Source organism: Lontra canadensis, unplaced genomic scaffold (genome assembly GCF_010015895.1).
Source record: "Lontra canadensis isolate GAN:19392208 unplaced genomic scaffold, GSC_riverotter_1.0 scaffold43, whole genome shotgun sequence".
In the NCBI taxonomy this organism is placed as follows: Eukaryota; Metazoa; Chordata; class Mammalia; order Carnivora; family Mustelidae; genus Lontra; species Lontra canadensis.
The window spans coordinates 10,409,376-10,423,249 of NW_022631037.1; the positions used below are offsets into that span (position 1 = coordinate 10,409,376).

The window sequence follows — 13,874 nt, forward strand, 5'->3', positions numbered from 1 at the left end:
TCCCAGAGGGTGGTTCACAGATGGACTGTCTGCCCAGGCTCATCACCGACTAATCAATGGTGGGATGTGGGGTTCAGTGGCCTGCCCGCACCCCAGCCCCTCAGTGGCACATGGGCTCACTCCCCAGTTACCTCCCCACACAGCCAGAGGCGGACTCTCAGTGACAATCAGTTAAAATTTAGTGAGTACACAGATTGGGAGGGCACAATGGGGTCTTCTCTAGAACCAATGCAGTCAAGGCTCCCAGGAACAGGAGTGCCCTCTAGAAGATCTCGGAGCTGGCTGTCCAGTCGAAGATGTGTGTATCCCCCAGAAACAGGGTTCTCTCCATACCTCAGCATAGCGCATCCCACTGTCAGGTACCTGACATGCTCCTCCCGCCAGCCTCTGACATGGGATTGGGGGGGGGGGATGCTGACCCTCCAGACCAGTGTTCTTGACCAGAGAGGCAGCAGAGGTGGAACCGGGATAGGAAAAGCAATAAGTTAAAACCAGGAACAGCCAGAGACGTGGCAGGACAGGTGGGGACATCACAGGGGTCCCACGAGTCTCTGGCTTAACCAAGGAGGCGTGGACGCTGAAGCTGCAGGTAGGCGGCTGGGGGCTCAGAAGGCTGGGTTGTCGATGCCCCTGGGCACCCTGGCATATTCTTCGGGACTGAAGCTGTAGGGAGGGGGTGGCTCCATGGGGGGCAGGACAGGTTTCAGAATAATCTGCAAGTGAAAGAGGGGACAGAGTCTTCTCAGGGCCTGGCACCAGCCATCACCACCCAAGTGTTGGCTGTGCATCCCTCCCAGGGAGAAGGGCGACCCAATGGTGGCTGCAAAGCCCCCTCGAGGTCCGGGGGCCTGGTGGTGGAAGGACGACCTTGCTATCCCGTTGCTCTAAGAATCTGGACAATAGGGAGGTCAGGCTGGCTGAGGAACGGAGCAAGGAGTGGGACAGAGACACCCACCTCGCTGTAGGGGGGCGGGGGGTCAAAGGTAGACGTCCTGACCCTCTCTGTGGGGGCAATGGAGGGCGGCTCCGGGGGCCCCTGGTGATCCACTGGGGGGTCCTGCTCCAGTTCTCCACAGCTGCGACAGAACCGCTTAGCCAGGCAGCAGATGCACAAAAGGGGAAAGATGATGAGGAAGGTGATGACGAAGATCCTGGGGTGAGGAACCACCAACATCTCCCTGAGTCCCTGGGCTGTCCCCACCGCCCCTCCCAGCCCGACCTAGACCGCCCCTTGGGCAGGAAGTCCCGGTGCCCCCGCCATGGGTGTGCCAGGGGAGCTGGCCCTGGGCTCACCTCAGGGGGCCGGAGAAGAGCTCGTATTCTTGGCAGCAACTGTCCCCACAGCACTTGAATCCTTTGGGGCAGGTGCTGGGGGGTAGGGGGAGGGGGGCGAAGAGAGACTGTTGGTACCAATGTGGCAAGAAGATCCCAGACTCCCCAAAACACACCCACGTCCTCTGGACACAAGCCACGCCCCAGCAGGGTGGGGAGTAGAGGACCCGCTGGGGCCTTGGGGAAGAATCTGGGGCCGGGACTCAGAGCTGGATTCTAGGCTCACTACTTGTGCCAAGTCACACTCCCTTCTGGGTCTCAGTCTCCTCATCTACGAAATGGGTGTAATTAATGTCCTATAGACTTCAGCAGGCAGGTGGTGTGGCGGGGGGGGGGGGGGGGGGGGGGGGGGGGGGGCCCGGGGGGGGGCCCGGGGACGAGGGGGGGGGGGGGAAGGGGGGGTCCGGAAATGCCGGGCGACTTTTTTTTTTTTTTTAAAGATTTTATTTGACAGAGAAAGATGACAAGTAGGTAGAGAGGCAGGCAGAGGGGGTAGAGGAAGCAGGCTCCCTGCTGATTCAGGGCTCTACCCCAGGACCCTGAGATCAAGACCTGAGCCAAAGGCAGAGGCTTAACCCATTGAACTACCCACGCGCCCCTCCAGGGCTGACTTGATGGAAACATTCATCCGCTCACGGACCAGCCCATTGCTCGAAGGCCTTCTGGTATATACGTTTTAGGATGGGCACAGGCAGTTTGCCGGCCCCACTCCCCAGGGGTGGCGTGGGTACCCTCCGAGGAGAGAGAGCCTGAGACCCGGAGAGGGTGGAAAGAGGGGCGGGGATTAGACTTCAGACACGCCCATAAGTGCGACTCCGCCCCGCTTGGCTGGAGGAAGAGGGCTGGGAGTGGGGGGAACAGGGAAACCCTCTTCCGCAAAAAAGGCAGTGGGTGAACATGACAAATGAGGTGACTTTCTGCCCTCCCCCCCATGAAGGCAAGTAGAGAAGGACTCGGGGTCTCTCCACCCCAGACTGGAAGTTATAGCCCAAACCCCAAACTTACAAGAAGAGTCCACATTTAGCAGCAGCCTGTGGAAGAAAAGAGGCAGAGGTTGGGGCGTCATAAACCGGGGAGCGACATCTCTACCCACCTGCTGCCCGGTACCTGAGAGCCTGCAGCAGGTTCCCAGTAGATCAGCACCCTCCCCCGAGCCTGTTCTGCACCTCACCAGATCTGTGACCCCAGCCCCACCTAACACCGGGCACCCCCAGCTCTTTCTCTCGGCACCACACCCACTCACCCCCAGGTCTGTAAGCTCACGCCTCCCCTCCAGTCCATCTCCTTTCCATGCCTCATCTACAATCAGGGGCACCAGCAACTCTTCTCATCCAATCACTCCCCATACAGCAGGCAAGTTCCTACCCAGCCAATCTCATCACCCAAAACCTTGCTGGAGGCCCCCCTTCAGTGGCTCCCTGGTGCCTGGACCCCCAGCAACCAGCCTCTCCTCTTTGCCCTCTTGCACACACACCCACTGGGAGTTCCCTGAACACTCCTGGCTGTTTTACACCTGCGTGCAAGGGAAGGCCCTCTTGCTCCTGCCTTCCTCCTTCACCGTCTGCCAAACCCCTATTCATCTTTCGGATCTGCCTGGCGGGTGGGGTGGGGTGGGGTGGGGTGGGGTTCCCTGCTCTTTGAAGCCACCCAGACCCTCCTCTCCAGGCCCAGCTCCCTCCCTTCCTCTTCTACACCAGTTCTGGGGGGGTATCTAGGGTACGGGTCCAGAATTTAACCATAGGAGTAGCAATGATGTGTAAAACCCTTGCCTGAAACAGTCTTACCCCAGGTATCTGCAAAGCTGGCTCCTGCCCCCCACCATCTTATTGAAAACTCCATCTCCTCCCCGCCAGCACCCCCACCACGTTCTTCTGCAGCGCTCCTATCCACATCTGTAAGTTTCCCCTTGTCTTGCGCATTGGGTGTCTCATCAGAAGAATATACACTCCGGGAAGGTAGGCATTTTGGCCTGTCCTCACTGGTGAAAAATCCATCCGCCACAACACCCGCAGAATGAATGGAAAAGCCTTCACTGATGGCTGGGTTTCATTTCCTCCCAGCGGAGCATGGGTGGGAACATAGGAGGGAATGGGAGGTTATCTGTCACTCCACCCCAGCCTCGGGGGACAAACAACCACAGTAAGAAACAGACGTCGACCTTGGTTGGCAACAAGACTATCAAGTCTTCATACCTTGACTTGAAATAACTCAATCACCTTTCAAATACTAATGACAGTAAAGCCAAGAAAACCAATTGGCAGCCAGTAACGGGTGGGCTGATTCCGAGCATTCCGGGCTCAGATCCTTCTGGAAGCCTCCCTCCCATAAGCCTTGGCTCCAGGGAACTAGAGCAGGAATCAACCCCCAAAGGCTGGCCCAGAGAGGTCTGGAGCTTCACATCACACAGAGGCACCTGCAGAGCTGGGGACAGACCAAGGGGTCCAGGCACTTGGGGGTACCCTCTTCCCTCTCCGGATTCCAGACCCTGTCTCTCCCCACTCTCCAGGCCCCAACTAAGAAGGCCAGAAAACGAACAGGTTTAATAAATTAATCTTGAGTTGGTGTTTGGGAGGGTAGATCTCCCAAATTCTCTACCTCCACTTTAAACTAGGGTGATCTCATCTGAAGTGGCTCAGTTTTGACTTTCACCAAGCATCAGCACGGCCCTGGGAGCCTCAGCTTCCAGACACCTGCAATGGGGATCCTGTCAGCCCCTGCCGCCTGAAGTTGCTGGGAGGAATCGAGAGGATGCTCAGCCCAGGGCTGGCGCCCACGGCTTGCCTGGCGGCTGAGGACGAGGAGCGCCAGGGCGTGGGGACAGAGCCCCGTGAGGCAACATGGTTGTGTGACTGTGCCCTGTTCTGGGGAGGGAGCCCAGGATGTCGCTGGCATTCTTTAACAAAAGTGAAAAATTCCCATTCTAGGCCCATGTCAGTTGCCAGGATGACCTCCCATCCCAGGACTGGACAGATCCCCCCCAACATTTTCAGAGTTTAACAGAGGAACAGGAGGAATGAGGGGGCGCATAAACCCTGCGACCCGCTCAGAATCACTGATTTCAGAGGTCAAGCCATCCTTGGGTCCCGCAGCCAGATCAAATCCTGCCCAGCCTGGAATCCTACTTCCACTCCCAGGAGGGGTGGAAGGAGCCTTCTCTCCCCTAAGGCACAAACAGACACAGTCCCAGAGAGGGCGAGAGCTTCCCCCAAGGTCACCCAGCACTAGAGGAACAGGGTTAGGGTGACAAGCTGGCCAGGCGTCCAGGCCTCAGGCCTCCCTAATCCCTGCTTTCTGACGCGGCGGGAAGAAGCGAGAAGGACAAGCCCTGGCTAATAGGAGGGTCAAAGTCCCCACTCACAGAGAGGCACAAGGTGTCAGATGGTGGTGGGCAAGGGTGGGGTCCCTCTACACGGTCCCCCCGCAGGAGACAGGAGCCCAGACCTTCTCAGGGACTCCCCCGCTGCCCCCACATCCACCTCCCCGGCAAAAAGAGAAAGGAAGTCGCTAATTGCGTTCGGTCACGAGGAAATCCTGACAATGGAAGGTGGTGACCGGGCTCCAGAAGTAGGCCCCTGACCCACAAGGGTAGGGCCTTGAAAGTTGTATACTTTCACCTCCCAAGCGCTCACCTGTTGGGGGCCGGCCAGTAGGCCGAACAGCAAAGTGGGTACGAGGCCGGGGACCCAGGTGTCGGACATCCTGGCACGGGGGCCGAGGAGCTTCCGTGTGTAGGGGGAGGAGGGGAGAGGCGGGGCGGCGACCTCTCCCACGTCTGTCCACCTATGGGGCCCCGCCTGGGGATGGGGGCGGAGCTTATGCTCCCGCGAAGGGCCGGACTTGGGGCAGGAAGGGGGAGGAGGAGGGGAGGAGAGGGGAAAAGATCGGGCTTGGGTATTGCGAGTTGGGAGGTAAAAGAAGTTAACCGGTTTAAAAAAAAAAAAAAAAAAGGGGGTCAGTTCTCGAGCTACTCCTTGCCCGCCCCCGCTCCTCCACTCCTAAGTGGCCCCGGGCTTGAGGGAGGTAGTGCTGGGCCGGGCCGGGAGTGGAAAGGATGCGGGCAGAGCGAGCCTCCCACTTCAAACCCCTTCCCATCTGGGCTTGCGGGGGACAGAGGTTGAGGGAGAGGGAGGCCTGGGAGTGGATTGAAGGCATTGTATGGGAGCGAGGTGTCACCTGGTTTTTCTTTTTTTTTTTTTTTTTGGCCAAGAAGAGAGGGAAGGGCGGCTTGGCTGATATCAGGAGCACAACATTAGTACATTTGTGTCCCCCCAGGGTCCCCTGCAATCCTGGGAGGATGTGTTCGTACACTTCCTTTATTTGACTCTAGGGGAAATTGAGGCCCAGCGTTCGGAGACTTTCCCCTGGATCGGCAGCTGCTGGAAAAGAGGAAGCTAGGCGAGCAGGGGCGCGGCCCAGCAGGCCCATCCGGATTCCTGGAAAGACCCCGCGGAGGCGGTCCCGGCTGGGAGCGCCGAATTCCCACCCTCAGCGGCCGCGCCCCAGCCCTCCAGGAGCGCTGTGCTTCCCGGGTCCCGCCGGCAGGTGGCAGCATCGCCCAAAGCCGGATTCCCACGGAGCAGGGCTGCGCTAAGCTGGGACCCGAGTTAGGGTTTCCCTGAGCTTCCGCCCAGGGGGAGCTGGCTGGTGGGCGGAGTGGAAGGCCCCCTCCGGGGTCATAGGCGCGGGGTGAGAGCCAGATGCCCAAACACGGAGGAGATGTGTGGACACCGTGCCGGAGCAGAAGAGATGCGGCCCGGACCCCTGGGGAGGGGGCGCAGTAGAGATGGTGGGTGGGGGTGCTGTTCCCAGGCAGGGGGAGACAGGGAAGGGCTCCCGGCAGGGAGAGCTTGTTAGGCATCCCTGCCGCGTCTCAAATCTGACTCTGCCACTGAAAAAGATCCCCAACTTAGTAGGGATGGTCAGGCTTCCTCCTCTAAATGTCTTTTATTTTTCCTTTTTCTCTCACCGCTTTCTCTTTACCTCTGTTCTCATCTCTGTCAGTCTTGTGTGACCTCTCCTTGTCTCTCCCCATTCCTCCCGGTCCGTCCTCCCCCATCGCTGTCTCTGCGCTGTTTCTCTCCATCTCTGCGTGTTGGCTTGTTTTCCCATCTCTGTGAATCACTGTCTCCCTTGGAGTCTGTTTCTCTCTCTGTGTGTTTCTGTTTCCTTTGTCTCTGATTTGGTCCTGTGTCTCCCCGACTGTATTTCTCACCGGCTCCCTAGTCTCTCTCTGTCCCTTTTTCCCTGTCTCTGCTTCTCATTATCTGTTGCCCCCCCCCCCTTTTTTTTTTGCCCCTAAGGACAGAATCTTCCAGTCTCCTGATCCAAGTGAAATCAGTGTCTGGCCCCACAAAATGGCTTCTATTTCCAGTTCATGGTGACTCTGAGTTTGGAGAAGGTCATGGCCAGGGGCATCTCTTCCCTCCTACCCATGCAGTTGGCCCTGGCCCCAGCTAGCCCTTCTACCAAGGAGGAGGCCTAATCCATCCAGTCCTGGAACCTTCTCCTAGCAACAACCACACTGCTGCCTCCTTAGTGAGGTTGCTGCTAACCCGGGCTTCCCTCCTGATCCTCCCTCCCTCCTGCCCCTGCCCTGTAGCACCAACACCCCTGGCTGGGATCCCCTGCCACTCTGCCCAGACCTGGAGTCTACAGAGGCATAGCCTTTAGGGGAGAGGAAGATGGATGAGCTCAGGGGAAGAGGCTATCATGGGGAGTGCAATGATGGAGCTGAGAAGGGGATGGAGGATTTTGAGGGAGTGGGTGTGGAAGACTGCGAGGACTGAGGAGGTGAAGGGGCAGGTGGAGGGCAGGAGGCTGGCGTTGCCAGACAAAACACAGGATGCCCAGTTAGATGAGAGTTTAAGATAAACTGAAAAACTTTTTAGTATGAATATACTAAGTATTCCCATGCACTATCTGGAACATTCTTACACTAAAATTTATGTGCTGCTTATCTGGAATTTAAATGTGACTAGGTGTCCTGTATTTTTATTTGTTAAACCCAGCAAGTCTACCCATGTTCCTAAAATGTCATAGGCACAGACATTTGAGAACCCCTGTCCCACACACCCACTCCCCAGTGGGAAAGGGAGGCCTGTGGGGCAGAGTCCAGGGGCCTCTGGCACCTGCCTCTTGGTCCCCAGTTTTTTTCATGACACCAACCTGCCTTTCTCTGCACCTTCCTGCATGCAGCTAGGGACAGGGTGGGGACCCGGAGGGGGGTGGTCCCAGCTCAGTCAGGCTAAGAACACCAAACCTCACTGTCAACACCCATCATGGCCCCCGGGGCCCCAGGATTCTTGATGGATGAGATCGGGGTGGGGGGGCACCACGGGGCCCCAGACGGAGGAGGCAGGGGCTGTTCTTGGCCAGGAGCAGGAAGGTCCTGCACAGGACATCATCTTCTGTTCAACACCCCATCTGGCCGCAGGCGGGAAGTGTGTGTTTGCGTGCACATTTGTGCTTAGGCACGTGGGAGGGGAGGCCCGGAGGCCTCAGGCAGTCAGTGGGTCCCTCTGGATTCCACGCCAAATTCCATCAGGGGTTTCCCAAGAGCGGCAAAGAAGTCAGAATGTCTTCATTCTTGCTAGCTGCCTCCCCGGCCCAGTCACCGAAGAACGAGCCGATTGTCTGCATGCCACAAGGGCCCAGCTGCAAGGGTCCCGGAGGTCAGCTGGCCCATTTGGTCCCTTCTCAGAGAAGCCAACTGGGGCCTGGAGGGGTGGGAAGGCCAAATTACTCAGGAGCCTGGGGCTGAGTCAGGACCCCAACCACGCAGGCCTCAAGACCCCACACCCTCAGGCCGCCTCGGAGGAACTGTGGGGTTGCTGCTGTGGAGGGAGGAACTCCTCACGGGGGCTGGTCTTGCCCAGTCCTGAGCGAGGAGGAAGAACCAGGCTGAGTTCTGTGCCTCTCGGCCCCTCCCCTGTACTGTGGTGGACACTGATCCCCATAATGACTCATGGCCAAGGGGCTGGATCTTTCTTTTCAAAGTCTGCAGACCGCTATTCTGCTCCAGCCCAGCTCTGCCTGTAGGGAGGGACCCTATTGTGTGAGTAAGTGTGTCCGTGACTGCGTCATGCTGTGTGACCTTAGTCAAGAAACTCACCCTGTCTTTGCACCTTAGACTCTCTGTGGAGGGGAGTTGGGGGGGGGGGAACACTACCTCCTTTGTCACAGGGGTTCACCGTGAGGATGACACAAACTGCTCAGTGTTGGCATACAGTGATGGTAAATAAATGTTAGCTTAGTCATCACGAGCAATAAATGTTTAACTCCTGGCAGAGGAACGGAGCCCAAAGCTCCTTCTCCCCATTTCATGTGGAGGCCCAGTGAGGTGCCGCTGCGTCCAGTCCCCTGGGCCGGGCATCGAGTGAGTCCGGGCCCCACCCAAGAGCCAGGTGAGAGAGGGCAGGGCCTGGGACCTCCCTCAGAGGTCCTGGTGTTGCTGACCACCCTTTCTAGAGAGCCATGCGGGACTGGTTGTGGCGGTAGGGCTGGGACCAGAGATTTGAGGAATTCTCTCTGCTCCCCCACTTCTGCTCCTCCACGGCCAGCTGAGCACTACCTGGGTTGGCCTCCTAGTGGAGGCCCACCTCTCCCTCAGGCTGAGAGCCCAGGGGGACTAGGCCCGTGCTTGTCACAGGTGTCTCCCCTGTCACCACTTTCATGCGCAGTGACTTCCCCTGCCCCTGCCACCAGCCTTTGCAATGGGTGCTCTCCAGCCACCCAGTGGACCCCTGCGAACCCCCTCTTTTCCTTCTTCCCTCTGCGTGGGCAGTTCTCCCCACCTGGGTCCCCAGACCCCTCCCTGAAACCTGAGAATTTCTTATTCATTCTTCAAGGCTCAGCTCAAATACCAGTTCCTCCAGAAAGCCTTCCAGGACTCGATCTTCACACCCAGGCCTTCTCTCTGGGCCTCTCTCCTGGCCCTGGGCCATTCTCCCTAGAAGATATGTATACACGTTCTAATGTTCCCACCAGCTGTGGGGGCTGGCCCAGTTCTGATTCATTTCTCATTTCCCCATGATGCTTTGTTCCAAGTAAACACTGGCTCCGTTGTCACTGAATTGAAACTGGTTGGGGGGCCTCCCAAGGTCAGGAGCCAGAATTCTCTGAGGGGATAGGGAATGAATTCCCAAAATCCTTTTGGGAGGGTGCTCTGATTTGGGGGGAAGGGTTGTCCCAGGCTCTCTGGGCTTCTCATCTCCACCGGCTGTGTTCGGGGGGAATCCATGTCTTCTGCTTCCTGCCCCCCCTCAAGAGGACACATACCCTCTAAGTGAGTAAGGTGGCTCCCTAGGGAAGGAGGAAATCCTATGGGGTGAGGTGCTAGGGATGCTTGGTTCCCTGTCCACCTTCCAGAAGGAGGCTGGATGCGTGCTGGGCTGCCAACAGGAATTCTTGGCCATGGGACCAGGATCTGAGTCTCCTTCCCAGCATTACTTCGGAAACTGAAGCCCACGGGTCTCTCACTCATTCTCGGGGTGATGGGCACAGGGTGGGGAGGTGACTTCTAGAGTTGATCCCCAGTCTGAGCCACCAACCTGCGGGTCAGCAGGGTGAAGGGAGAAGGGCCACCTGACAATGAATGTCTCAGGGAGCTTATTATCCTAACCAGCAAGCCGCTGGAGGGGCACCGCTAACACTCACCTTCCCAGAGGCTTAGCAGAGACAAAAAACAACATTTGGGAGCCATTATCCTTCCAAAGTGTAGGTTTCCCTGGGCACAACCAGGGGTGGAGAGAGAGAGAAACACCTCTAACAGGTGGGGTGGAGGTGGGGGCAGGGAGAGGTTGAGCTAATGACCTGTGGCTGATAGGATGGCCTCTGGAGCAGAGCCACTGAGACCCAGGTAGGAGGAGCTCAGGCCAGACCAAGTTAAAGGTCTTGAGACACCACGCCCCCACTCCCCCCACCCCGGGACCCCACCAGCCCTGGTCCCCTCCCTCTCTTTGGGGCTCCTTCTCCCCAGGGCAGGCTTCCCTGACCCCCCCGTTGGCCCCACTCCCACCCCTAGCCTTTGTTGACTGTTTTAGATAGAACCCTGTAGCCAAAGATAAAAAAATTAATTGGGAATCTCTAGGGTCCCCCACTTTCTAGCTCTGTTCTAGTTGGCCCCTTGAAAGAGGACCCTCCTGCATCCCGCTTCTGGGTGCCTTTGTGTCAGATCCCGATGTTACCGCGGCCTGGAGTCAGACCTCAGAAGAACTTCCCAATCCCAAAGAAGCTGGGAGTTCCGGCGGCCCGGGGAAAGAGGAGCCCCTCCGCGGGCTGGGCCCATGGATGTGAGGATGGCCCTAATGGGTCTGGGGGCTTAGACTACAGTGCAGAGAAGGCACAGCTTGAGACACCCCTGAAGCAGATCACTTCTTAAGGACCTGGTGGGGGTCAGGCAAGGAGGGCGAGCAGAGGGGCGGGAGCTGTGAGGTGGGCTGAGATCACATTCTTCTGGCAACCCAGAGCTCCTCTGAGCAGCCACATCATCTGGCCCCTGGCCCAGGACGGACTTGGCCCCAGCTGTGCGCACGCACCCATGTGTGGACGCATGTAGCAAGCATGTCTGCCTGTGTGTACACACATGTGCACGCGTGTAGGCACGCCTCCTCGGCTGATGTGGTGCTCCACCCCCCCCACCCCCGTCCTGGCCCCCCTTATCACCAGGCCAACCGTCAGGGGGCGGCCTCCAGGATCCCCCCTCACTCCAGTGGCCCTGTTAGCACCTCCTCCCTCCCTTGTTAGCACCTCCCAGCCCCTCTTCCGCCTCCGGCCCCTGCCATCCCTGGAGATAGGCCCCGTGGCTCGCAGCCCAGGCCCAGTTCTCCTCTTCCCACTCCTCTTGGGCTGCTGTTTTCCTTCTTCTCCCAACGCTGAAGCCCCCTTTCCTCTCCATCCTCCCTCATCCACGTGGAGAGGTCCTTTCCCCAAAACGGGGAGCCAGGGGGGGATAAAGTCAGGGTCCAGACAGTGGGCCTCCTGCAGGCTGTAGCACCCAGTGAGCCCCTCGGCCTGTCCTGCCTGTAGGATGGGAAGGGGCAAGTCTGGGCGGGAGCCCTGTTCTGGGGGTGGACGCTAAGCCCTGGTGCCCCTGGTGTCACCCTCCCCGGGGTCCAGTCCCCAGCCCGTCTGCAGCCCTGGTGGGGGGGTGGGGGATCGAAGCTCCGGCAAGTGGCGCCCCAGCGGAGCCTGGGCTGCTGAGTGGGACAGGGTGGTCCTCTGCCCGGAGCCAGGCTGTCAGGCCGCTAGGACTGCAGGTTTCCTCTACAGAAGGGCCCCTTCCTGGCCCTCTTTGATGTGTCTGCGAGGTTAGTGAAGGATGTTTGGCTTCAGGGCCCCGGGCCAGGATAAACTGTCTTTGCCTGCTGGGCCAAACCACTGCCTCCTCACTGCCTGGCTTGCCTGCTTCCCACCCCCACCCTGCGCCTGGGACCTGGCCTCCCCCAAGGCCAGCGCCCTCCTGCCCGCCCGCTGCTGTGGGCACCAACGTGCCAAGGTGACTGCCACCTGTGAGACCGCTGGTGGTCAGTGGATGTCCCCATTGCAGAGACGGGCACTGGCTGCTTTCCTGCCTGCTAGGTGATCCGGCCCTGGCCCTGGGCAGGCGGGGGCGGGGGTGGGGTGGGTTTGGTGGTGGAGGGGGCCAGACCCCAGCTCGTGGGAGTGAAATGCAGTTTGGGGGAAGGGTATCCACGTGGAGCTGGCTGCACAGGTTTCAGCCCTTCCAGATGTGCTGAGACTCCAGATGTGGGGATGACTCAGCCCAGAGTGGGAAGGGGTGGGCGGTCCATGCAGGGTGGTGTGGGGGGATGACAAGCAGAGGGAAGTGAGGCCCCTCCAGCAACTGCCAGCTGTTGCTCCCCTTCCTCTGGAGCCCCCAGACTGGGCTGGTGGAGCTTCTGGGAGCTGCCCAGATGTGCAACCTGTGTGCAGATGGGGAGAAGAGAATGTGAGGCTCCAGGGCTGGGGCCGCTAGCTAAGAGGTCGCCCAGAGATCAAGAGACAGAGTCAGAAGGTTGGGGGGGGGGGCGGTGAGGGGGGAGGGGTTTGGGTAGAGAAGTTGGGAGGGATGGGGGGAAGCTCAGGACTGAAATGTTAGACTCCTCTTGGCTCCTTTGGGGGTGTGGTGCTAGGAGGAAGGTGTGTATGTGTGTGTGCGAGCGTGACCTCGCTGCTGGAGTGTAGTTCTGTGTGCGGTAGGGGGTACGGGGTACAGAGTGGGCAACATATCTGATAACTATAAGCTGATTTGTGGGCTGAGTATTAGAAGACTGTGCATGCCAGCTGCGGTGGGCTGTGGGGCCCGGTCTCTGTGGTCTGTACGGCGAAGAAAGAATACGGAGACAGTGTCTGTGTGGGGACTGGAGGGGTGGGGGGCTGGGACGGTGTGTGCTTAAGTGATGCTCCATGTGCCTTTGGGTGTGGTGGGTCAGTCCCTTGGAGCTGGGGAGTCAAGAGGTGTCAAGGCACACCAGAGTGGGACTCCAAAGCCCTCGGCCTCCTCCACCTCTTCCAGCCTCTCCACTGCCTGGGCCCCTCCTGGCCTATGAGATCATCTCTTGCAGCCAAGCGGAGAGGCCCCTGAGCTTTGGGGGGGGCTAGCGCCCGGTGGGCTGCTGTGCGAGGACCAGGTTTGCAGCTGTGCTGGAAGCCTCTCCCTGCGCCCCTCCGCCAGCTCTGCAGTCCTGTCCTCCTTTCTGGCCTCCAGGTGGGTCCGCTGGCTGTGTCTCTGGCCGCTCCCTGGAGAGCCCCACCTGTGCCAGCTGCCCATGCCAATGTAAACAGGACACTAAGTGTCTGCGCCGGTGCCCGCCGCGCTGGGCACTGCCTCTCCGCTCTAGGCTTTGCTGTGGTTTGGGTGGCCTCCTCCCGCTGAGCGGCAGGTCCGATGCCCCAGGCCCCATAAACAGGGTTTTCTGAGCAGCTAGGGGTTATGGGGACCTGGTACGCAGCCGGATAATCAAGTTAATAGGGAGATGACATGTTACCACCTCTAAGTGGGGGGGAGGGGGGCTCTTGTAACTGGTGCCCCCCCCTCCCAGGCAGCACTGGTGGAATCTTCTACTCCCTTCCCCCTGCTACGCCCCAGCCCCCCAACCCTCTCGCCTGGGATCTTGGCACAGTTCTTGGCACCTACTTTATTTGTGAATGCAAATATCCCCTCAGTAGCGGTCCCCTGGCCTGCTCCTTTGTGCTGTCCTATTTGCTCTCTCCTTAGTCCGTGGATTTGTCCCGTCCCCTAAATGACACGCATGAGCTATGAACTTGGATGTGTACCTGGTCCTCCAGACGTGACAGTACCACACCTACCTCCCCATCCCCGGGGCCATCTCACTCTCTCCTCCCAGTACTCAGGTCTGGGAGCCAGCTCCTTGGGGGCGGGTTCTCCTGGCCTCCCCACTTTCTTCAGTACCCATCCTCTCCACTCCTCTGGGGCTCAGTCCGCGGTGGGAGGGGGCCCTTGTTTACCTGTCCACCTCCTGAACTCACTTCTGCCCCCCTCTACAGGGCATTGGAGAGGCAGGAGAAGCCCCCGAGGGGCA

The 13,874-nt window shown here is 59.0% G+C and overlaps 1 protein-coding gene across 1 annotated transcript; it reads right to left on the reverse strand.

The window, feature by feature from the left end:
* Positions 1-588: 588 nt before the first annotated feature.
* Positions 589-5,120, reverse strand: TMEM92 (transmembrane protein 92). The gene is made up of 5 exons (XM_032871767.1): positions 4,962-5,120; positions 2,338-2,363; positions 1,294-1,368; positions 956-1,151; positions 589-713 (listed from the first exon to the last, which is right to left on the reverse strand). Exons 1-5 carry the CDS (start codon positions 5,028-5,030, stop codon positions 606-608), a joined length of 474 nt encoding a protein of 157 aa, XP_032727658.1. The 5' UTR covers positions 5,031-5,120; the 3' UTR covers positions 589-605.
* Positions 5,121-13,874: the final 8,754 nt, after the last annotated feature.